Source organism: Lagopus leucura, unplaced genomic scaffold, assembly GCF_019238085.1.
Source record: "Lagopus leucura isolate 7727_CA_CO unplaced genomic scaffold, USGS_WTPT01 Super-Scaffold_100159, whole genome shotgun sequence".
Classification (NCBI taxonomy): domain Eukaryota; kingdom Metazoa; phylum Chordata; class Aves; order Galliformes; family Phasianidae; genus Lagopus; species Lagopus leucura.
Window position 1 is genome coordinate 28107722 of NW_024962335.1, and position 26458 is coordinate 28134179.

Genomic DNA, 26458 nt, shown 5'->3' on the forward strand with positions numbered 1-26458 from the left:
AAAAATCTGGATATATCAAATAATAAGCTCTTGGGAAATACACCTGTGGTAAATAAATAGGCAGTAGGGAGTTTTTTTTTCCAACAAGAATATAATATCTGTGCCACTTTGCTCATTTCAAGCTTCTAATTTGGAAAAGCTGTACTGGGATAGAAGTCTCCATGTGGAACCCTCGTACAAACACTTCATCTTCATTACCGAATAGTCAGCTTGTGATAAAGGGACTGCAGTTTACAAAACAAATGCCTATTCTTAAGTTACGCAGCCTGGTTGTTTGTTGGTCTTCTGGATTGCTGCTGCCCATCTGACTGTATTCTCTTTACTAAATATGCTGACAAAAGTATGTCCTTACTTCAGAGAAATGCTTTTATCTTTGTTTTAACAAAAAAAAGTTCTCTTGACATGGAAATATGTAATAGCAGTAGCAGTAAGCGTAACATTCTGCTGATGCACAGCACACTACAACTAAAAATAAATTGTTGGCCAGTTATGTTTTTTCTTAATATACAATATTAATTACTTTCATTGAAGGGAACACTGTTCATCTGCAAAGTTTCATCCAACAAGCTTTTTCCAGAAGATGTTATTCAGTTTCCTCTCCAGCATGCATTCCTTATAGTCACTCTATTTCAATTACTGTCATGTGGTGTGAACATGATATATATGAATAAGTAGGCCACTTGGGCAGTTTTCCAGTTTAAAAAAAAATAAAAATCTTCATTTGTAAAGAGCAGGCAATCTTAAAACACACAATTTAAAATTATATTTTATCACAGAAACTAATAGATTTTACTAGCCTCTGATAGGAAGTGTTTATAGATAAATTCCTACAGTTACATCCTGTGGAAGGATTGTCTTCTTGTTGAGGCACAGGACAAAGGAGCCATGAGGTCTAGGCTCTAATCACAAGTTTCCTACAGCCTTCCTATGACCAGGAATGGTCAGTTGATGTTCTGAGTGCTGGTTCTTATCTTGTTAGAATTTGACTAGCATTACCATTGACAGAATTAATAAATACTTTTCAGAGAATACTGAATTTATTAGCATATTTAGAGTGCCGTAGAATGGTTACTGTTTTTCCTATAAAAGCTCCTATAAATACAAATATAGCTGTACTTTGCCTAAAATGATTGCCCTACACATGGAAATTTATTTCTAACAAAACTGAGAGACGCCACAAATTGTACCTATATTTCTGACTTTATCCACGGTTTCACCAACAAAGCAGACATATTGGAAAGTACTGCAGTGATGGTAGAAGTCTTTATTAGTCTAAATTGAGACTTAAAGTTCATTCAGTTTTTCAGTGTCCTGGACTCTATCCTGTTTCTGAATGCCAGGGGTCCCCAGCTGGTCATGCCATGGAAGTTTCAAATTTAAAAAAGAGCCAGCACATTCAGCATGGCATGGGCTGAGCAATCCTATTGACTACAGTGGGATTATTCTCAGGAACAAGGACTCAGGGCCTGGAACCAGAGAGATCAGCTACCGGAATCATATTTTATGGAGACTTGTGGTTACTGATTCTAAAAGTAATGTTCTTCTAATATGAGAGACATGGTAGTTACAAGGCTGTGTTTGTAACTTGCGTGCAGTTAGCGTATAAATGAAGCCTTGTTCAGTTTGTGAATGCTTTACAGTTTTTCTAATGAGAACTTGTTTTTCTTAACATTTCTTTCTAAGGAAGTCTCAGATTTTCTAAGGCCGAAGAGAGTATTGGATTGTCTAGTCTGACTAAACAAGATGTAGAATATTACTGAGCATAATTAATTCTTTGTTTAAAATTTATCTTCCAGAATAACATCTGATTCTGACTGAAGCATCAAGAGTCAGAATCCACCATTTCTCTAGGCAATTCTGCTAAGTGTTAACAACTCCTGACTAAAAGGAGCACATTGCTTATCAATTAATTTGCTCAGTCTTAACGTTCAAATATTTATTGTTCTTTCATGATTCATGATTTGCTTACCTCTCTTCCTTCCCTAGACTAAGTGGCGAGCATGGTTAGAATGAAAGCTTTCAGAAGTTGACTGGTTAATGTGGCCTCAGAGATGAACAGTTAAGCTTTTCAACATTTAGTACATCTTCTTTAGTCCCTGTCTGGTTCACAGGTTTTGGGCAAATTCATCCAGCTTGCTATTTTTCGTCCGGTGAATGAAGGAAAAGCTAGTTCAGGCAAAGTCCTCTACCATTAAGGGTTTGTATCAGACGGGTGCACACCTCAGCACTGTGAGCCAGGGCAATTTCTCATAGGGAGTGGATATGGTAAAGATATTCAGTAGGTAGAACAATAGTAATCATCCAACTCTATTCAGGATTCTAATGAAGAAAAAAATAAAAACAGAACAAGTTCATCTCAGGATCTCAGGTTACATTGTCGTAAGGTGAAAATACTCCAACGTAAAAGCTACATCAAGCACTGAACTGAGTAAAATCTACTTCACAGTGTTTTTTGGTGGGTTACATTTTAAAGGAGCATATCAGATTTGTGTTTCTATATCATCTCTGTTTTCTGAAAATCTCCCAGTTGATGCAAAAAAATGAGATTTAAAGCTTTTGCCAAAGTCTTGAACATACAAATTAGTGTGTTCCTTTGAAATGTTGAACTGAGAATCTTCGAAGGAAACTCAGACACAGAAAAGATGAGAATTTGGCATTTGTACCTTTTAGTTATATAGTGAAGAGAGAGATGAAGAACTTTTTTTTATAGATCCAAAAATAATTGCTACTGACCATTGCTGAGGAGAGCCTTAATTCTAAATTTCTATAGTTATCTTTATTCTACATTGCTTCTACTTTTAAAAATCTTACCGTAGGATATGTGTCAATTGTTCAAGTGAATTCTTCTTCTAATTCCTTATGACCTTTTTTAATTAAAGAAAAATCAACAGAAATAAAACAAAACTGAACAGATCCAAAATTAATTCTTTCTGCCATAATCAAACACTTTGCATGCCTTATATAAGCACAAAATTTAAGGTGAGAAAAATTAAATTAGTGCATTCTGAATGAGAGAATCTCAATTTATACCATTTTTTTCCCTGAGATTATGCAAAAATCAAAGCCATCAGGGCTGTGAAGTCAAAACAGGGCCATTCATGTGTATATTTTTAATGATAGGTCTTAGAATGACACAGAAATTGAAGTACTGGATCAGTCAACAGTTCAAATATTTAAGCACAGTGGTTTGTAAATTCATCACTGTGCTAACTCCACTGAGGAATTAGTTTATATCATAAACAAACTCACAGTAACCAATTTGATTTCAAGTATCACCTGTCTTTCTCTCTCTCTCTCTCTCTCTCTCCCTTTTTTAATATCAGCTCTTAATCTCTAGTGTTCACTAATAAAAATATTTTAATAAGAGATAATACAGTAAACTAAATGTCTATAGGTGCTTGAATCAGCTATCTCTGTCTGTGTAATTGCTAACACTTTGTTCAACCCTTTTTAAAATTGCTATTAAATCTCATTCTCATTTTCTGTATTAATAGAACAAGAATTCATTTTTAGTGTAACCTCAAAGCAGTAATGAGCATTGTTAACATGTAACAACAATGCCCAAGGGGAAAGTTTTCAAAGCCGGTCTAACCTTAAGGCTTTTGCTATTGATGTACTACAGAGTCATCAAGCCAAGAGCTGTTAGAGCTAGTCCATTTGGAGAGTTCGGCTGAATATTTCTGTTTAATATATTGGAAAAAATATAAATGGTTTTGGTGGTGACCTAGGGAGAATAGGAAATTTTTGTTTAATAGCTGAAGAGCAGAGGGGCAATTTATAAAAATAACTGTACCTCCTGCTCATTGTAAAGTGTATCATATCATGCTTTTGTTCTGATGATTTTGCTTCCATACAGATTTTCATAAGAGGTTAATGAGAAAACATTAACAAGGCATGCAATATTACATATGGGCAGGGGAGCCGAAGCATAGTTATGTAGTTATAAGCAAACAATAGATGTTACTTTTTAATTGCTTTTTCAGAAACCCAGTTCTGCCTCCTTGAAGACATATTATCTATCTTATTAAAAGCAGACTATAATCCTTGTTTATGTAGAGTAGGAAAAAAGAAAAAAGTTGTCTAAAGCTATAGTGCTTCATTGGTTTCAACTAGTTTCAGCTAAATACCTCAGTAACAGCGGACCAGTCAACAGCCTACAGTTTGCAAGTCCTGTATGAATTGTAGTGGAGCAAAATGACTCCTTCAATGCTGGAATTTGAGACTGGGTCTTTAGGTTAGCTGTAGGTTGTGTAAGTGGTTTGAGGAGGTCCTCTTTGGTGTACATCTTGAGAGGTTCAAGAACATTGTATTACAGCAGTGATATGCAATAGCTTCATTTCACTTTTTGCAATCTTGGTTTTGTTACTGTGAAAAATAGACGGATGTATTTTAGGCAATGCTCAGGTACTTTAAGAGAGACTGATTCCTACACTGTTGAAATCCTGATAGTGAGGTAGAAATGCTCTTTTGTTTCAGTTTGATTTGTTTGTGAAATGAATGCACAGATTCTTGTCACTTAGCTGTCTTGATTCACAGTGTTTGGTCACACCAGTGCATTTTCCTTGGGTATAAGTTAAAGGTCATCATGTCCTATAGCAGTTAACTAGTAGCAGAGAAGTTCAATAATGTCAAAGCTCAAAAATATTGACAGTTTAAGAAATGTACCGCATGTTATATGTTTCTGTCTTTTCTTTTTTTAATGGTTGGAGCAATTCTAATGTTAAATAGAAATCAGACCATTAGAGTTTTGTAAGATAGATGTTTTTTTGCTTCAGAGCTGGGCCTGATGTTGCTTTTCAGTAGAATAGTTGCTTTGTGTACTAGGAAGGGACTTCATAAGAGGTTACTCTAACAAGAGACCTTTTATAAGGTTTTATTTAATGTTTATTTTTAATTTTCTAAATCAATTAAATAGAGGTGAGATGTTGAACCTGATAGCAGGAGGACTAAGTTTGCAAAAAGCATGAATGAAGGCTTTATAAGTTTTCTTCCATGTCTCTTTCCAAATTACTCCATTCAACTCTTGTAAGAAAATCTGTCTTGAGGAATGTTCCCTTAACTGAGTATATGAAGTGATTTGAATTTCCATATATTCCACTTATCTCCTAAAAAGATAGTTTTTGTCCTGGACTGCTGCACAGGGAAATCCATCCCTCATCCCTATTCAGTCATCATCTTGTTTGTAAATGTTGTCAAAAAGGTGATTGATGGCGGTACTGGAAGGAGGAGCAACGTATTTCTCAGTGAGCTCTGGTGTTAGATGGTACTCTTGTTGTTAAGAGTCTTACTATGTTATGCAACTATTTCATGTGACTTAGTTCTAATTACTCATTTTCTGGACCTCATATGAAGGCTGAAAGCTACTTGGGATAGATATTTTCTTTATTTTTTGAAAATTCTGCCCCAGAGGCTTACAGAAATTTCTGGGAGACTGTTCTCAATAGGTATGGCCCTGTATGGCCTATCAGTGTTGGTTCAAGGTCTCAAAGTGTCTGAACTGATGTTGTTGGTTTTACTTCTATTTCCATGCTACACTTTTGTCCGATACCTAATTTATAGATTCTCGACAAACTCGAACTTTTTCTGCTCAGTAGTCATTCTACTTTCTTTTATCTTTTCTTTTTTTCCATAGTTGCCTCAATTTGTTTTGTCAACTCATGAATAGGGAGCAAAACAAAGGCAAAATCTTGATCTACTCTATCCTGACCAGAGTCTGATTATATTGAGATATTCCCAAGACATGCACCCTATTTCTTAAACAACTGTTGCCCTTCTGATATATTATTTTGTACATATCGCTGAGTTGATTTTCCTTGAACTGCCTGCTGCAGATCTCCTCTGGTTCGCACAAACCCTTGTTCCTTTCTGCCTGTTGTATTTATTCTTCTTTTGAAAGAATGAATGGATATGAACATCCACTGATAAATACATGCATTTGAATCTGTGACTGATTTGTGGCTGGATTGTTTTTGATGACTTTTATCTGTAGTTGATTTGCATCTATTTGGCTCTGGCTGGCTGAGGGTAACATGGAATAAATGAATAAATAAATTTGAGGAAGAGGCAGGGAGAGAACAGATGAATGAAGGGTGATATGGGAGGAGAGTGAGACTAAGCAGAGAGATGGATAAATGGTGATTAAGAAGTACAGAAAAATAGGGAACAAGCAGTGATCAGAGTAGAAGAGATTCAAAGGATTCAAAACTGAAAGGAATAGGAAGTCTGAAAAGAATAGAATGAGTGAAAAATAAGTAAGAACTTGGTGCCTGATTACACTTACAGGAGTAGAAATGAGATGCTATTAATTACGTGAAAGGGTTAAGATTGTTTACCAGTGAAGAGAAGAGTTTGTACAGGAAACCATGGAACAAAGTCCAGAGCAGAGATGATGTACATGCATTACTCATTTCTTCTCTGCTGAGTTGTCCTAGCCTTGGAACAGTAAATCTTCCTCATTTGATCAAGTTAAGTCTTTGCTACAGGACCTACATACTCTGAACTCACATGAGCAGTGTTTCTTTACCTTTTGCACAGTTCTATGTGGAATACTCCCATTAAGCTTATTACACTGAATCCTCATTTTCAAACTTGCTGGGATTGGTTAGTGTTCCACTGTGTCCTCCATTCTGACCTTCATTCTTTTATCAGCATATGCAATTAATTAAAAAACAACAGCAGAACAACTAAGCAGCACAAACAAGACTGTTTTAGACTAGACATATTGAAGATCTTAACATTTTTCATGTCCACTTCCATGTTCCTGCATGTTATCTCTTGTCACATTGTATCTCAGAAGCTCTGTTAGCACCTGCAGGCAGAGTGCACCACTGCTCAGTGTTGCACATTACAGGTGTACTGCCCAGTACCAGTAATACATAGCATGAGTCATTGAGTGTGAGGACTGAAGGTCTTTGTAGTTACATCACCTGCTCTCTCAGGTATCCAACTTCTATTTGGCTTCATGTGAATTTCTTGCTATTCACAAAGCATCAACAATTGCTGCCCACTGTGTTTTATTTTCTCCACTTTTTACTGAGAAGTCAACAGAGCTTCCAGGCATTGCCTGTTGTCTCTCTGCTTTTGACCACTGTGAAACTTTTAATGTAGAGCTTAACTTTAAACAGGTGACTGTGTTTGTAATTATTCACATGATAATATTCAAGTGGAGTGCCTCACTGGTTTGGTTTTAAGGGAGTAAAACGTTACCATTCCGTATATATTTTCCATTTTCCACTAAAAGAGTTCTTAATCTTGACTGGAGCTTCCAATTGCTAATTGACAGCATGTAACCAACAGTATTTTTATATTTATATGTATTGGTGCTCCAGGACCCATCTGAGAGGACTTTTACAATAAATGCAGAACAAAATTTTGTCATTCCCAGCCCCTAACACGTTATAGCCTATGCATACAACACAATCACAGAAATAAATGTAAAGAAATGTAAAATGGTAGCACAGTGACTGACATATTAAACATGGTGTGAATTTCACACCATGAAAATAATGCATATTATTGTTGGAGATGCTGTCACAGCTGAGGCCTCTCAGGAAAGGAAGGATTGCCCAGTGGTTCAGGCAAGGCACGAAGGTTAGCTTTTGTTACTTGTTTTGAAACCCTGCACACACGTGAAAGCTGGGACACTTCTCATAGTGATGTCTGTCATTCATTCCCTGAGGAATGAATTACAAAATTTGAGATAACGATTCTAGACTTGGAATATGCCAGTATGCCAAATAAAAAAAATAGCCATCAGAATGTAAAGATAAAGTCTACAGTAGGAGAAGTTTTTGGAAAATGACTTACTGATGATTTTTTTCTCTCTCTTTCTTTGTCTCTTTTTGTGTGCATGTTTGTTTTTGTTTTTACAGCAGTTGTATGCTGCCCAACTTGCTGCAATGCAAGTATCTCCAGGAGGCAAGATACCTGGCATATCCCAGGGTAACCTTGGTGCTGCTGTATCGCCTACCAGCATCCACACAGACAAGAGCACAAACAGCCCTCCACCCAAAAGCAAGGTACTGTACCAGGCCCTGTGGCATAGTGTTCCGGGCAGTATTGAGACTTGCATGTACATTTTTTTCTGATTGTTCTCTGTGTGTCTCTCAGCTTTATTTTCATGATGCCTGTGTGAAATAAGAGAATAGTCTTAGTGAGTTCCCTTGCAGTACCCTAACTATCACACTGTGATTCCCTCCATCTTCAGTAATGGATAGTGTACAGGGTGACAGGCCTCCTGTGCCAGCACACAACAGCCATTTCCTTTCAGGACTCCAAACTACAGCCAGATCAGCAATTTAGAAACCAGTAGGGTATCTCAAAGGTAGTCAGATCCTGTCCTGGGGCCCACTGGGAGTTTATGGAAGAATAAGTCTCTGAGGTAGTGTGTGTTATGTTGCAGACTAAGCTGAGATCTGCTTAGACAGCAAAGGGGTCTGATGAATAGTCTTAGCCATAGCTGGGCAATCAGGTCTGCACTCATTGAAGAGGTCGAGTTAGCAGCTTGCAGTCACAACTGCATAACACTGACAGTGCTTAGCCAGCTGTAGTTATAAAAAAACACTACATGCAAGGGAAGACATGCTCAGCATACACCTCAGCTAAGCAAAAGTAACCAGTCAAAACTGAATGGCACTTGTTAGTTATTGCAAAATAGTTAGGAAGAATTTAGCTTAGGAATGCAGGGAAGAAGCACTCTCATTTGGGTGACAGCAAGAGCTTGATAAAATTTGTCCTTTCAATTTTTTACTGTCCTCTAGCACACTGTCCATGTCCTTTATCATGTCAGGAAAGATTCCTTGAATTGACAATAGTGTCTTGTTTTTTATACCCTAACAGTAAAGTAGCCCAGATTAAAAATAACCAGACAATTGCATAATACCATTGTCAGCTCAGTGAGTCCAAGGATAAAGTAGATGGTGTGGAACCAGGGGCTGTTGTGTTAAATAAATCAGTCTTTAGGTCAACGTTTCTTCCTTTGCTCCTCTGTAGAGACTTTCTGGATTCCCGAAGTTTATCCTTGGCTTGGCCTTTTATGTTCTGTAGAGCTGGGATCACAAAGCCATGCAGTGCCTGGTGGTCCTTTTTTTCCCGAATGTTGTGTCTATGGTTAACGAGATTTTTGTGCATTTCACGTGGGTTTTTGTGTGTGGCTAGTGGCTTGCTAGACCCACTGCACTTAACATCCCTGTGTTGATTTTGGATCTTGTGTGCATGCAGGACTTCTGGTGAGATCTAAGGGGACACAGTATTTATTTTGTGGCAATTGTGGAATTTTAAAGCCTTCTGTATCTACGGGTAACGTCAAGCACAACCGTCTTGCTGGCAGCTGTCAAGATCAGCTATGTTCTCTCTTGTGTTTTATTGCTTTCTCGTACTCCTAGGTGTCCCAGTGCCTTTTGCTTGCAGTCTTGTAGGACACAAACAAAACTTACTTGCAGATTGCTGAAAAAAAAAGAGTGGGCCACGAGGAAAGGAAGGGGGCTCCAAAAGGCTGTAAAATTGTGCAGCGTGAGCCCTGTGATGCATGCTGTTTTCAATCTGCTGTGTGCCAGTTGGAGGCTCAGAGAGAGAGCGAGAGAAAGAGAAAGGATAATGCTGAGAAATGATAGAGTGGCTGTGACCTCCAAGCTCAGCCTGGAAATCCAAGACATTGATTTCACTTAGCATTCCTGCTGAGAAATCCGGCGGAGTTCAGTTGTAATAAAAGAACAAGATTCTGTTCTAATGGTAATGGCGTATGACAGACATACCACTTTGTCTGTCCTCAGCACCAGAGAGAGGAGAATTGGAGAAAGGTCACCTGACCCGCCTGTGGTGTTGTGCGAATGCTGTACTGAGCTTTGAACTCCAGCCTAGAAGCACAATTATTTATAATACTAAATGATAAAGGAACCTTTATAAAGCCTACAATAATTAGAATAAAGCTTATACAATAGTGCCATGGCCTGGCTCAGAAAACATGCTGGCAAATCCCTCATAGTGGCAGAAACTGAAGCTTGTATGTTGAAACTAAACACCTCTGTGTCTTTGTGGGTCTTCCTTGGCTTTTGCAGAGCATGTTAGTATTTAACATTTTCAAAAACATGATGTTTGTTCTTATTTTTTTATTAATATATTTTTTTAATCTGTTACCAAGCCATATCTGTCTGTTTAACAGCCTTTTTTTTTTTTAATTAACGCCAGCATCGACTTGGTTCACAAAGTAAGTTTGTGGTGGTCTTTTTCACTGTTACAGCATGTCAGACCTCCACAATGAACAGTTAATGCTTTAGACAAGCTCTCAATAGATGCTGTTTGCTGAATCTTTATTTTCAGCCCGCAGTTTACACTGGCGCAGCATTGGAAATATACTCAAGTGTTTGGAGACAAGGAGACAGTCTTACCTGAGAGTGTGTCAAGCTCCTGGCAAACATCTAGGTCACTCTGAAAAGCTGTGCTTTTTCCCTCTTGTATAGTGTTAAAGTTAGTATGCTGCTCTTTGCAAGGATTCTTCAAAGTCGGCTTCAGCAGCAGATGGAACAACTGCTGGCTCTAGAAATGCTGAGAAGCATCAGAGGGAGTTTGCCAAGGATCATCCTTTAAATCTAGTAAGACTTGAACACATCCCCAAAACTCCTTTAAGATCTTGGCAACTCCCATTTTGGCAAACCTTTTATCAGCAGCCCTCACCAGTGTTTGAACACTATGCTGGGCAGGCTAACCTGGCATCTTCTCTTCTCTCACCCGCCTTTCGACAGATGTGACCTGGAATAGTCAAATTCACTTCCTAGGTTTCTGTACTGTAACTTTTAGGAAACCATAAAGCAGAGAGATGCCATTATGCCGTGCTGTACACATTCTGTCAAGTTTTGGTTAGGAAACTGAACTGGTGTCGTACATTCTTCCAAGAAGAAATCTCCGTGCCAGAAAAATTGATTTAAGAAACAGAGCTGTGGACTCCGTCCAAAAGAAAATGCGTGTGTCTTGCGGAAATGGATTTTAACACAGCTTCTTCTTGAGCAGTTTTAAAAACAGCCGGTATGCTAATCATACCATTCAAATTTACCAAGGCCTCCTCCACAACCCATTTGAAAAGCAACTATCTTTTAAGTTTGCCAAATTGTGCTGGATTTCCAAAGTCTGTCTTAAGCACATTTTGCCTTTGATCCTGTAAATGCTTGCATGCTGCTCAGCTTGGGTGTTCAAGGTGGTTGCACGCTCACAAATAAGTAGGAGATGACAGACAAAGGTGAAGATAATGACTAGGCAGGATAACTTAACCAACCCATATTGTGATGAACTTCAAGCCTCTTGCTTGAACAGAAGTACCCAAGGTGGGAGGAGGGGAGGCACTGTTATAGTAAATATGTTTATCTGAGCAGTGACCCTTACCATGGTACCTGGATCATCGCCTAACAATTGCCATCTTCACTGAAATCAGGTGAGGTACATCATGCTCTTGAATAAGAAGAGCAACATTACTCTCACTTGTAAACAGCCAGGGCTCTGTTCAGTCCTACTCATTTTTTTATGTTGCAGGTATAAATATAGCATCCTAGTGCCTGTGCGATGTACTGTCCTAGCCCTTTCCATGTAGCCTCTCAAGTACAGTATTTCAGGAGTGAATTTTCAGTGTAGCTCATAAATGTAGCTAAATGATTCCCAGTACTTCATAGAGCACAGTGCATTGTCTGTAGCATCTGCTGAAAAAAGGAGCACTTCAGTGTGAAATGCGACAGGAGAGAATTCCTGGGCAAATTTCTTTTAACCTCGTTATGACCTCAACCCTAACCTTACTCACAGTTGTGTCTCCATCAGTGGCAACAACACATGGATTGTCCAAATCAATTTTTTTGTTCTTTTCAAATACTTCTGGCAGTGATGCTACTATTTGCTCAGCAGTAGCACCTGGGAGTTGTGACAAGGAAAGGAAATGGGTTTCAGTCAAGCCAGAAACAGCACTACGCAGTTGGATATACACAGTCAGATTCTACTCAGCTGCAATAACCAGACAAATATCAGTATGAATAATTAATTGAAGATGGTTTATTGTCATATTATTTTATATAAATAAACACTGGATTGAAAAGTTTTCATGTCACCTGTAGTCAGCAGTAGAATCTCATTTGAAAGACTTGGAGCTTGCCTCTATACCACAGGACAGATTGGCTCTAAAATGTCCAGAGATTCTCTAGGGGAAGTTCTTCCAATTTGAGGAATATCTTGTGACATTTTCTGCCACATGCATCAGCTGTGTCTTGCATCCTTCTTGTAGTGTAGGAAGGACAGAAAGGGATGAGCAGCATGTTTGCTCATTTCTTACCAGTCAAGGCAAGCCTGTATGTAAAACTTCAGCTGAGTCACTGTTGATTTGATTACCAGCTATAGGTCACTCTGAAAGTAATGCCTCCTAGTTCACTTCTGTGGAAATTAAAACAGATACAAAGAGCACATTACCATTATTTGATAGAGCAAAATAGTGTGAAAACACTATTTGTCAACATAGTCACCACCATTAACTATATATTTTCACCAGTGATGAAAAGGAGTCTGCATGCCTTGCTTATAAAAGTCTGTCTGGCCATCCAGAATGTAGCTTGTCTTTCATGTTGTTGTCATGTTGTCTGGAGAAGAGGAGGCTCAGAGGAGACCTTATAACACTCTACAACTTCCTGAAGGGAGGTTGTGGTGAAGAGGGATTTGGCCTCTTCGCCCAGGCAACAAACACGACCCGAGGAAATGGCCGCAAGTTGTACCAGAGGAGGTTTAGGTTAGACATAAAGAGGAACTTTTTCTCTCAGAGAGTGGTCAGGCACTGGAATGGCTGCCCAGGGAGGTGGTGGAGTCACAGTCCTTGGCAGTGTTTAAGAGGTGTCTGGGTGAGGAGCTGCGAGATATGGGTTGGTGCTTGTGGTAGCAATGGTGATGGGAGGACGGTTGGACTAGATGATCTTGCAGATCCTTTCCAACCTTGCAATTCTATGATTCTGTGATTCATCACTGCTGAAGCACATCAGCCATCATCCACTGCTTGATTCCCATAAACATTCAGCAAGCATTGAAGAATGTCAGTGGGTGCCATTTTTTTTCTGCATGAAGGAATTCAGTGCCACACTTCTGCTTCATACGCATTTCCATGTCAGACACCACTTTGTCAGACTGCCCCTCTCCTGCCATCTGTCACACGGCAACAATATGTAGCAGAACATTGGTGGGAAGGTCCAACCTGTACTGCCATACCACTAACATCCACCTCTGACACTTCATACACTTCATGTATAAAATACATAAAACAGGAGGCATTATACATTTGATACCAGGGATGAAAAAAAAGGGTAGGAGCCCTTGGATATGAGAATTTTAATTCAAATACACCGTAGATGGTGTTATTAGGAAAAAATAAGTAAGCTGTAGGGAGCTGTTTGGGGATTTTCTTGTCCTAGTCCAAATTGGGGGATGAGACTGTACTTTCCAGTTTGAATAGAAAATCTCTTGACTCAGAATAAGAATGCAAAGGAAAAAAAAAAGTATCTGAAGGGAGGGAGAAGGAAAACAGCCATAAAACTGCCTAGTAATAAAAACACTCATCTGGATGATATTTCTGATTCTACTTCAAACAAATTGTTGACTTGAACTTCATTTTAGCTGACTACCCTAAGCCCTGTCAGCTGAGTATATTTCTCTCTTTTGTATGATAGCACAGAATTTGAAAATTCGTCCTAGGGAGATGTTGGAGAAAAGAATTAGGCTCCATTATGTACATGGTAAGTTGCATCAGCTTGCTTGACACATCAAGCTATGGCTATTGCACAAGGCTAGCTGATAAGTAGACACACAGCTTTCTTGTATCCTCACATTTCCCAGTCCTGATCACATTATTTTTCATGATGTTGCAAAAAAATATTCAATTTCAGCTCTGGAAATAATAGCTACATTACTGTTAAAATGCAGAAGGATAACCGTGTTTGTTTTTTGTAACATTTCCCTTTGTTTAGTATTACCAAATATTTTTGGAGACATGAACTAGATGTTCTGCTCAGCACTGTGAAGTATGTCAGCTATGAAGACGACAACTGTATCTTTATAAAGACAGTTGATCATTGCTGTGGACAGGTGATCAAATGGTGTCGCTTCCTGTGTTAGATGGGGCTAAAGTCTTTTTCTTGTCTGCAAACGGGTTCAAAAATAAGATCCTGTCTGAAACTTCCCCTTTGCACCTTGCGTACTGTTGGCAATTACTGTCCTCTATCAGTTGAAGAGCTCAGTAGCTGCTGAATGCTTATCTAAGCAGCAGGAAATTAGGGCATTTTTATTTTCAGTAAAAGGAGTACTGGGGTATTTTAGTGTGAAGAACAAAGTTCTTGTTAAAGTTTGTAAGAGGCATTGTTCCTGCTACAACATGGAGGTTACGTAAACAAAAGGTTTATCTGGCAGATTTGCAAGGCACTTGTGTTTCTGAAAACTCCTGGGCTGTTCATAATTCTTTGTATGCTCTTGATTAAAAATAAAAATCTCCTTGTAAGTCAATCTATTAAGCTTTTCTGTGCAACAATAGCAGTCAGCACTAAAATATTATGTATCACTACATTTGAAACATTATTCAGTGCTTGTGTTTCTCAATCCCCTTGTCAGTCCATCCAACAGGTTAGAAGTAGCTGTAAGATAATTAAGGAAAACATTATCATGGATGCAGCAGTGTATAGGGAGCTGGAAACTGAGACCTCATCTGCATTATCTGTGCTATGCTACTTGTTGCTGTGCTGTTTGTTTAACATCAGTGTCCATTCTTAATGGAGAGCTTTGTAGCCAAATATCTCTTTACCTGGAAGCCTTTTTTCTTTGCTGCCTATGCTTTTAATCCCATAAAAATAAGATGTAGAATTGATGACAGAATCTTTAAGACTATTCTCTTCTTTGCTCTCCTTCCTGTATATGATGTTCAGGCATAGAAACAATGACTTTAAACCATTTGCCAGAGCACAATGAAGTGATGTGTGTTAATGGAACTTCTTAAGATGCTCTTCTAAAATAGTAAGTGCGTTCCAAACAGTAAGAACAGCGTTAATAGTGGTATCTAAAAAGCAGCAGCAGCAACAGTAGAGACTTGCGCAGAATTCTCTCCGCCTCCCACACCCCCTACTTCCCTAAAAATAAATTAAATACATGGAGGGGCTTCTAGGATGCTTTTTTAGATTAACTCTCCACAGCTATATTTCCTGATACTATGTCTCTCTGGCAGGAGCCTGTTTCTCAAGTTGAGTTGGTAGAAAATCAGCCCTCACTCGGGCTCAGTTGGTGTTTTTTGTAAGGAAAACTCAGAAGAAAACATAATGAAGAGAAAAGGGGTGGAGGGGGGGGAGAAACACGCTCTGAAATCTGCACTCAGAAAACAAAGGCAAGTTACATGAATTAAGCAATACCACAGCATTTCTGTAAGAGATCTTCAGAAATCAGATGGGGAGCAACAAAGATGTAAAGCGAAGTGGTAATGATAAATCTGCAATGTGTGCTTCTTACTAATTCATTACTCTTCTTTCCTGGTAATGCCTTCCTTTACTTGCTGTAAATAAAGTGGAAAGGTGGGAGTATAGGGCAGGTAGATTTTTTCTTTTATGGTTAAATGATCCACAACAGTGGCTTAATGCTGAAGATATAGCTATTGTACTGTGCACTGTTACTTTCAGTCCAGTTCAATTTCAGAATCCTTCAGCATTCAGCAGAGCTGGGACATAATATTTGGTTCCAGATCTTTGTCTTATTCTGGAAATCAGCATTGTCTTCTGCCAAAGCTGTATGGCAGTTCTGCCCATCCTAGAAAAGAATACTTGAGTGAGAGAGAGCAGTATTTTGTGAGGCTGAGGGGCTCCCAAACAAATGTCATACATTTGAGTTTTTTTAATGCCACCAGGTTAGCTGTTGCATGGATGTTCGTGGTTGGTCATGGCATCTCAAGAATAGCAGTAAAAGTGTTTAAGGAAAGTGTGGAACATGGAGTTGCATAACGAAAAAGAGAAAAGTTAGATTTTTCTGGCTGCAGTGTTTTTGTTGAACATCCTCACCTTTTGGTAGCTGGAAAATATTTAAAACAGATTATTCCTGCTGTGGAAGGGGTACTAACCTTGAAGAGAAATATGTGAAGTTCATCTTGGGAGGTAGCATTTGTTATTAATTTGAATTCTAATACGATCAGTCTAGCTGCTTCTGGAAGCTGCTTGCTTTGTCTGCAGAAGAGTCATTTGCTTCCATGTTAAGTACTAAATTTGAAATTAATTCCTCTTTACATATTCAGGCAGAATGCAATTCAAGCTAGGCATTAAAGAAATACATTTTCTGATACTCCTATACCCGGTGTTGAATGATTACCATAGCTCTACAGCTATTTTTTTTAGGCTGAAACATGTTAATCTGTAATCCCTGATAGCAATGGATAGTTGAATAGAAGCAACGCTAGCAGCAGAGTAGAGGAGTCCATTTTATTTTCAGAGGCAGTTTATTATGGGTTAGTATTAGCTCTGGAGTGGTATGAAGTGCTTGGCAAATATTTCAGTGAAGCTTCTGGGAACAACGTGTTTGTTCTACAAAGTTCATTTTGACTTGTTTAGTGTTAAATGAAATGGTGGGGAAAAGGGTTTCAGAGAAACTGTGTGCAAATCAGCAATTTGGAACATACTCATTTCTCAGAGCAGTGTAACTACATGTTGTGACTTTATAACAGGTAGTTTCCTTGAAGTCATAGCTCCTGGAGTCGTATGAATAAAAAGCTTCAGGCTATCATGGGTGAAACTTAATCTATCTCAGAGGCTTCAAGAGTACCAAATAAAACATTATCTTTGAGTTATTATTTGAATCAAGTGGCATTCGTTTGCAGTCCAAAGTCATAGAAGACCTTCATGCTGGCAATTCTACTGACTCATAATTATTTCTCAGCAAAATTACACTTTCTACCATAGTATCTCCTGGTAAAAATGCTTTAGTAGTATCCAGAGAGAACATCTGAGAACATCCAAGGAACATTAGAGGCAGGCAAACTGAGGCAGCAAATACTGTGGTTTTTGAGGTAATTTGGTATAAGCTAATATATGAAACAGTTAAAATATTTTGATCTCAATCATGTGTTTTTGTTCACTAATGATGCCAAATGACAAATTCAAACGTGCACTTTTAGTACTAATGAATGAGTTTAGTTTCTGTTCATTTCATTTCAGTTGCTACGTTTTTCCCTGCTGCTTTCAAAGGAAAGATAGGCTAATGCCATGACTGGCATATGTGGAAAAAATAAATTATTAAGAAAAAAAGTCCTTGATAAAAGGTTGCTCAATGTCTTGACATGCTGAGTATATGAGAGAAAGACCTTGTCACTTAGGAGACCGCTGCAGAGAAGGCTTTCCAATTTCCAATCATGATGCTACAGAAAGAATATACCTTGGAGTGTCTCATTAAGTGATTAGTGCTTCTTAAACTTTTTTGAGTGGATGTGCCAGCACCTGCTAGTAGATTTAAAATAAGAGGCCATTTCTAAGAGCTAAGTGTGTGTGGAGATGTAACACATGGATTTGTATGGGCTTTCAGCTGACATGCTAGGCAGTGACATGTCACGTCATGAATCAGCCACATCGTGTTACAGAATTTCAGGCTAACAGAACACAACAGGAGTTATGCAGTGACAAACACAACTCAATGTGACATATCCACAGGAAAACTGGCACAAAAAGCTTCTTAAAGTTGAGTTTCAGGGGTACATTTATTCCTCCAAAATGCTCCAGAGAAAACTGTGAGGCACTGTAGCAGAAAAGGGAGGCATACAGTGACAGAATTACTGAGGTCGTTTTAATTCAGTGTCCAATTAGGAAGAAAACATACATATATGTAACTATTCTGGAGAGTATTTTTTAATGTAAGATCCTTGTGATTTTTCTTTCTTTCCAAAGGTAGCTCTCTAAGGGCTGCAGTCATTCCAGGTCAGTGATTATTTTTATCCTGAACCATGCTAAGAGCTGTGCAGACTTTAGGTTACCACTGTAAGTTAATATATTTTGAGTTTTGCTCTTGGTTGCCTCAGTTTTGAGCCCTTCTGGTCTGAACTCCGTTGTTTTTTACTGCTTTGCTTGTGGGTCGAAACGAACCCTTTTGTGCCTGTTTCTAATAGCCTGAGTCTTCTTTGAAATAACCTTCCCCTTTCTGGATACTCTTATCTTATTCTAATGTCTGCTGAAAATAGAGCCAGCAATTAAAACTCTGGGATGAATTAATTCATCTCTGTTTGCTTTTTTATTGATTATAAATGTATAGATAGCCTGTGCTTTCAATGTTCTCTGTAAAAGGCATGGCCTAATTTGGGGTCAGGGAAATGCAACACATACATTTGGCTGAGAAGTGCATGTCAAGTAGCATTTCATTTGCGATATCAGAAGCTAAAATGGTGTCACATGACTGTTTGACCACTACATTTTACATCTGGATTTACTGTTCTTAATTTCACAGCCTTGGTAATAAGAATTTGTCTACCCAAAATGAGTTCTTCCAGTGAACTTCAACTCATAAGCAGGATGATGTGGTGTTGTAATACCCAGGAGAATCACCAATGTACCAAACAAGTAAAGTTTATTGGGGCTGGCTTGTGAAAAAAGATGACAACCACAACATTTTGGCTAGACTAAGTGAGAAAATTGCACAGACATTCAGAGGCCTATGGACCAGAACAAACTGAACAGATACTTTTTCTTCTGTGTTCATTGCAAAACGAGCAAAATGTTCAAAGAGTGCCAGAAACCTGGTTTCATTTGTGAAATCTCACAATATTCAGACCCTGGCTGGAGATGCAAAGTACCTCTCTCTGGGGGATCCTGTGATGTCTTTTAACATGTGGGTAAGCATTGGAGGCTTCTCCTGACATGAGAGGTTTAGAGCATACCCCTCCACTATCCCATTGTATCTTCATGCAGTTGATGCAGGACCTTTGATGGCTTCATTCCATCATCAAACCTGGAGAAGACTGGCTGGTGCTCTCAAGATAGAGATTAAGGCTGCCCAACATGCATGTGTGCATGCTGATCTTGTGTACACTCACGCAAGAGCACACACACACCAAATTTTGAGGCTAAAAATAATAATCCCTAAGTTGAAAAACTTTAAAGGCTATACAGGCATGACATCTAGAATTTCAAAGAGATGCAGGATGTCTTGCTGCAGCTTCTTCTGCACTATTGTTCTTCACCACCAAAAGATTACAGTCTAGAGCTGGGAAGGATTCTTGTGATAGTATCATTTGGGACTCACTTTGTAAATTGTTCTGGGCTCAAACAGAAGAAAATAAGGCTATATAAGTATATGTTGTTACTAATGAAGCGATGAAATTATACTATGTTATTGTTTTGTCTTGAACATAATTAACTGGTGATACACACGTTGACTCAGTGCTCTTAGGATCGGTGCCCAGAATAAATCAGAAAACATAGCAGCTTTAGTACTGGAGAAAAAAGAGCAGGGGGAAGGTCTTTTTTTTCCCTCCCGTTCTTTCCTCTGGATAAGATATAAAAACTGCCCAGAGCTGGCTCTGCTCAGAAATAGTGAATCAGCCTCTTGGAATTTTTTTTTTTTTTTTTAAGATGTCAGCTTCCCTCTCATACACTTCTGTGAAGACAAAGAATGTCTTAACGTCTGTATTGAAGTTATCATTAAAATAAGAAGAGATCTGTAGACATCAGCTATAAATCATCTAGAAATAGCTTGTGGGTAACCTTTGACACAATTGAACCTACTTGAAATGAGCTAGGGCTGGATTCATTGCCTTTAGTGAAGCCAGTAGGTGGACTAAAGGTCTCCTCTCTCCCTCTCTCCCTCTCTCTTTCCATATCTTACAGTGTTAGCTTCTGGGAGGTGAATGTGTTCTGGCTGAGTGATGGAAATGCATGTGGATGTGTTCTTAAATAGACATTTGTTTTATGTCTGAAAAGAATAGGCCAATCTTAACAGTGTGATGCTGGGGCTATTTGAAATGTATTTTTTAAGGCAGTTGTCTTCTTTCAGCATCACAAGAACTATTTTAACCAATTGTTTAGGCTTGAGGAACAGCATGGAATATCTATTGTGTAGAGATGCATGCAAGTTCTACAGAATTAACAGGAAAATGGTTGATAAAAATCTGCCTAATTTTACATAATAGATTTTTGGCATTCTTGTGATCTGACTTCAAATCCATGCTGAGCTTCTACAGTGTAACAGAAATACTAGTTTGCAGTTGTTAATTTTAATTTATAAGATGCTAGGTTTTAAAAGGAGCTGAAAGTGTTCAGCATCTCATGGGGACAAACTATGAGTCTTACTAATGAATCCAGCAATTAGTGGTTCATTGTGCCTGCCAGCAATTTGGCCCTGATATCGGTCCTGATGGTGATTTCATTTTTGCTGGTGTGAATCAGGAATAGGATCTGAAGTCTGTTCACCAAGGGGGGCTCAGTACTTCTTCAGCACTGTTATGCTTGTAATCTGCATTCAGTACTGACAGCAGCAAACAAACAAACAAAAAAAGAACGTATAATATATTTCACTTTTAATTGTGATTATTTAGGCTGATTAATACGTTTGTTCGATTTACTGTATAATATCAGTAGTACTCATTACATTCAAAGAGTTTGAAGTAGTGGTGTCCCTATGCAGTTAGATAAACATATATGATGTATGTCAATGCTGCTTAGAAGAAACCCTTTTCATAGGCAAAGATACATTTTTTCCAATTGTAAAAGTAGAGAATTGAAACAAAATAGGTGGCCTTTTACTTTTTGTAGCCATCTGCATGAGTGCAAACCAATATCATTCGTATTTGGTAATACTCTCCAGTAATTTTACAAAGATGTCAGTGACTGTGCAGAAGAAGATTAGATAATGAGAAAGTTTGTTGGAAAACCACGAATTGAAGTGCAGTCTCTTTCGGTTCCTGTGCATGACACAAATGAAGATGAGACTGTGTCATAAGAAAAGGAATGACCTTTGCCAAGGTACTCTCAAGTAGTTAAGCCCCACGTATGCAATTATGGGTAGGGTATAAATATCGAGCAAAAAAAAAACCTTATTTTTCTGTGAGGGTAGTACTGAATGATGGAGAATGTATTTGTTTTGAACATTCTATACAGTATGTCAAACTCTGTCCCGTTTCTGGAACTGCTGATTAGATTTCTTACCACTAAAAGGAGGTGAAATGAAAAAATATCGAGCAACATGGAGTTGTAAAATCATTTTGATTTTAGCGATCTGGGATGTCGTTTATAACATGCAAACATTAAAGATGGATGAGTTTTATGTTGATAGTTTCCCTTTGAAAAACTATTAGTTTGAAAAACAAATCGTCAGGCAGGTCATATCCATACTTACAAAAACATATTTTGACACTTTTCATACAGTTGTATTTATCTATAAATAAGAACAGTGCATCTTATCTTTGCACTGCTTATTTGTAGTGCTGCATACATTCCTGCCTCTTGGCGAGGACTAGAAACCTACGCTATGTGAGATACCCAAAGTCAGAGAAAGCACAGGTGGTTTTTGTAAAGATTTTCTTAGACCACTGTCAGCTGTCCAAGCTGTTTGAAATCTCTTTTCTTTTAAGCTTTTTTACACGTTTCTTCTAAAGTTTTCAGCAGCTGGGTTGTTTTTGTTTGTTTGTTTGTTTTGTTTTGTCTTTTTTCCCCCTGAATCTTACAATCCATACAGCATTTTTGCTTCTCTTGCCTGACCACAGCAGGAAGAGGGGGCTGTTGCTAATTTGTTTTGATATGGTACGCTTTGGTCTGTATTCTTTTTGAAATTAATTCCTTTTGCAGGTGTGGGGTTAGAGGTGGTGGTGTGCTCCCAGCGAAGGTGTCATCCACCACAGAGAGGAGGTGGGAGGCTTTGATCAGTGTGGCTTTTGTTTTCTTGTTGTTCATTTAAAATGTACCAGTTTGTAATGCTGTTTGGCTTTGCAGGTCCTTGTTTTATTTCCTTCCAAGTCCTTCCCTGTCCTTTTAGGTTTTGTTGTTTTCATTGCTGTTCATTCTGCTTAACATTTACTGGGGATTATTTACTGAAAGGTGATGACTCCAAGTTCAATTTCAGCAGCAAACAAAATCCAGTCTAATGTCTATCTCCATATTTTAAACAGCTTTTTATGAGAAAGGGAGGACATTATTAAAGACAACACATGTTGAGGCTTCTGGGTTTTATAGGGAATTCTGTAGCAAGGACTTTAAAAAATAAAAATCAAACCAAAGACCAAGCTGCAAGGCATCATGCCTTGCATGGACCACTTCAGTTTCTACCCAGCACAAGTTCACAAATACATGCCACAGATCAAATTATCTGACAGCTATCTACTTCATTTGAAGCACATGGACGTTTTGGGGAGATTCGATACAGTATCCAAACAAAACAGGCAAACAAAAAATGTGGAACACCAAACATTGGTCAAAATGGAAGCGGCAGTTGCTCTGTTCTTATGACTCAGCTATTTGCTCGCTATGTGAGATTAGGTAAATTACTTTGCCACTTTGTGCCTTATTCTTCCCATTTGTAAAATAAGGCAGAAACTGTCAAGATAATTATGAGCTTTAATTAAATACTTTTCCTTTCAAGCACTGGAGCAGTGATTTTTTTTTTTTTTTTTTTTTGCTCTTGACTACTTACCATGTATTTCAATGGGGGCAGTTTGAAAGAATCACTAGTGACAACCTTTCTCTTGTCCATCACAGCTTCTTGATCCTCTCTAGTGGTTTTTGCCTCTGGTGAAGTAATGTACATGGTTTAAAGTATGAAAAATTGGTTGTTAGCTTCCCCTATAGATTTGTTCTATTTGCATCATTCCCTGTTGGCCTGTGCCTGAGTCACCCTTTCTGCTTAGAGGCTGACTTGAGCTGTCTTAGAATGCTTCATTAATAGCATTATGCCAAATAAATAGGTGCAGCAGTGATGCAAGAAATACAGCTGAACAGTATTTATTAGAAGCAAAAAGCTAGAAAAACTCAAATATGGTCATAAGTATGGACCAATAGAATTCCAAATGGCTTTTCTATATATTGACTCCTGTGTCTTTACTAACTATGGACCCTTCTCATTTCAAGCCAAACATGGCAGGATTTGCTCAAAATGAGCTTTGCTGAAGGGTTTTGTTTGTTTATTTTGAAGCTACTGAGTTAAATTTCCACTCACTCAGAGATGCAGAAAAAGAAGGAGGTGCAAGCAAGTGCTGAAAGCCCTTTGTTCCTGCAGTTTTGTTTTGTGCTGTACTAAAAATCCATGCACTGGGTCCTGAGCAGCACTCACTTCAGCTTGTTTTGGTCCAGCTGAAGAACAAGTGCCTGAACAGCAGAATAATGATAATAGGAGTAAGTAAATTAATTTTGTATGGATTAAAATGCAAGTCTAAATTTTGTTTCTGATTTGGGATAAGCAACCATAAGTCAGGTTTCTCGTAGAGATCAGTGTAAGTGAAAACTCACGATCAAGCAAAAATAGCCCAGAAATCTTGTACAAACCACTTTTCTCCAACACATTGTACTATTTGTCTATGGAGATTACAGGGAAACTTCACAAGGATGGTGGGCGTTTTGGCAATCCAAAACCAGCCAGAAGCTGCAAGTATGGTCTGGAGGATGCATCTCTGAGGATTTTAGAAACTAAATGAATGAGTTTTGAGTAAACACACACAAGTCTGCTCATTTTGCTGAATTGTGTGCCCTGATGCATTCTGTTGGCCAAACAGCCTGTCTTGAACCCAAAGAGCCCCCAGAGGACTAGGCCTCATTGCAGCACTTGCCTTTCCTGAAGTTTTTAGAGTTGCTAGAGTTCTGTGCATGCAGTCCTGTCTGTCCAGGTAGTACATAATATTCTGATTGTGTTTGGGTGTAGAATTTGAGGAGGATTTAGATAGCTCCCTCCACAGACGTGGGTTTTAGGCTGCTGTACAGCTACAACAGCCTATACTTTTCCATGCCTGAGCTAGCTGGAGGACTTAAGTGGTCCTAGGCTTGCTGGCATTTGGCTTTCAGTTATTTCTGCATCTGTATTCTGTGTGTCAGAGATAATGATACTACAAAGTAATTGCTGTGCATTCAAAGTTGTGGGGAGGAGAGGGATTTATGTAGCTCTTACAGACTTCCATCTGTAGAGCCAGGTCATTTTGCATGTTCCTCTCTTGTTTCTCCAGAATCTGTTTGTGGATCCTACATACAGTTTCTGGGAACAGTGGTGCCAAATACAAAGAGAAAACCACCCAACATTTCTTATTTGACTGTGACAACATGTGGACTGGACAAAATTGAATCTTGGGGTTTCCAGGGCAGCAAATTAGTCCGTGTAGCTACAGACTTCACTCCTGGCAGTGAGCTTCCAGTAAAGAAAAAATGAAAAGGGAAGAAGTTAAGGATCTTTCTGAAAGGACCAAGTCCCCAGACAGTATCCTCATTGGTGTTACAGGAAACAATCCCATGTGTCCCTTGTACTATAAAACAGAAGAGACGAAGTTTGTGTTCCCAAACTTCTTTGGCCCATGAGCAGCAGTGAAGGCTGTGCATGAATACTCTAATGCACAAATCTGTATTTGGGAGTAATTTATTTCTTGAGTAGTCTCCTAAAAGGAGCAGCTGAGAGAACAAAAACAGTTTCTCATAAATGTGAAGCAGCTCAGCTCCTCCATTTGGTTTGAGTCCTATGAGTATTATTCTAGCCATATCATTAAAGAGTGGAAGCACCTAAGTGTGGCTGGGTAGCTCTTGCTAAGACCAGGAATTGCCCAACTTTTGGTTGAAGACCAGGAATTGGCCCAACTTCACATTCGGGGAAAGATACTCAGCAAAGCAATATCATAAAAAATCTGCTCTGCGTAAAGACAGAAAATCAGGCTGAGATGTTTTTGTCACTGTTAGGGAACAAAAGATCTGTACACTTTGGAGGACCATAAAGGAGGGAGACAGTTCTTTCTAGTATTTGCCTTCGGTCTTATCTTTGGTGTCTTTTCCTTTTTGAAAAGTCTGGTTGTGCCTTCTACATTTTGTGCTAAAACTCATGGGTAAGAGATACTATAAGATAAAGTGAATTGTCTGAACCTGAAGAATAATTCTGTTGTGTTTGTCATGATGTAATGACTGAGATGCCTGTTTATTTGCTTGCATCTCTTTCTTTCTGGGTAGTTACAGAAATTTCCACCTTTGCAGGAAGGGACACATTATTCTTAATCAAAACTTGAGAATGTGGCAGGAGGAGGTGCAGCTGCAGATGAGCATTATCTAATTCACCCATCCTGTCATGTGAACATCCCTGCTTAATTTAATACAATTATTTCATCAGTGAGGATAATATCAGCAGCATGGCTCATTTATACAACACGTTTCACAACTGCCGTTACCTCTTGGCTTCTTATCATCACTACTGATAATTTCACTATGAGTGGCTTCAGAGGAAGGGGGGGGACGTGAAGAAAGATGCCAGTATCTTTGTGTGAGTGTGTGGACAACTGTAGTCTAGAAGGGACAGAAATGGATTTTATTTGCTTATATGCTGTTACACTTCTGTTTCTGACACGTGTTGGTTAGAGGTTTCTATGGATGAGCAAGAGGCGGAATGGATAAACCACTGGTGAGCTGCCTACTACATTGTGCAACAACAGCATCATTGTCTTCTGCCCCAGCCACGCCAGTGAGTGCTCTGTATTTTGTATTTCTATTGAAATGAACATCTCCAAGAAACAGAAGCAAGGCTGGGGAATGAGGCTTTGGTTTTGATGAGACAACAGACTTTTTTTAGAACCCCCCTCTCCAGCTCGTTATTTATAACTCATTTGGCTGTATTTTGTACTATCAAGGTCATTTAAATAGGTCATCAAGGTCATTTAAGATGCGGTAAACGTATTCCCTGAAGTCAGGAAAGCCTCTTTAATAGAGCATGCTAGGCTGTGCTTATGCCAGGTCATTTAAGCACATCTGTATTGACAGTCAGATGATACACAGAATATTTTGTAATTTTGTAATAAACTGACAACCTGGGCCTTCAGTGTGTGCCACAGTGGGATACAGCACTTGGATTTAAATTACACTACGGTAATTTAGTAACAGTATTTTTAATAGTGTTCTAATCATTAAAGTATGTGAAAAGAAGTGAGATTATAAAATTAAGTGAATCATCTGAGTTCTTCCTCCCAACACACCTTTTCATTCTCTGAGACTGCTTCATTCATCTGGGCTATAGGCCTTCTATTCAATTCTTGGTGTTAAAATAGTGCAATTTTTAATAAATGATTTAGAGACATTCTCAAAATCAGATTTCAGCCCCTCTTAATGTTCAGATATACATTAATTTTTTATCTTAGGAAGTGGTAAATAGAGACAGCTTAACTGAAACATTAAAAAAGACACCAATTCAGTCAACTACTTGTAACACTGATGCAGACTCAGCTTACCAGCAGTATTTCTGCTTAAACCTCGCTTGTTAAACACTGTGGGGATTTCTCATG

At 38.6% G+C, this 26458-nt stretch overlaps 1 protein-coding gene across 10 annotated transcripts in view; it reads left to right on the plus strand.

Moving 5' to 3' along the window:
• Positions 1 to 26458, plus strand: part of SOX5 (SRY-box transcription factor 5) — a 479987-nt gene that overhangs the window by 417892 nt on the left and 35637 nt on the right. For 9 of the 10 annotated variants that reach the window (XM_042890060.1, XM_042890061.1, XM_042890055.1 and 6 more), the window contains one exon: positions 7872 to 8018. In XM_042890060.1, the coding sequence (XP_042745994.1) occupies positions 7872 to 8018 (147 nt within the window). The remainder of the gene's footprint in view (positions 1 to 7871; positions 8019 to 26458) is intronic. The other variant, XM_042890057.1, reaches the window with a different exon arrangement.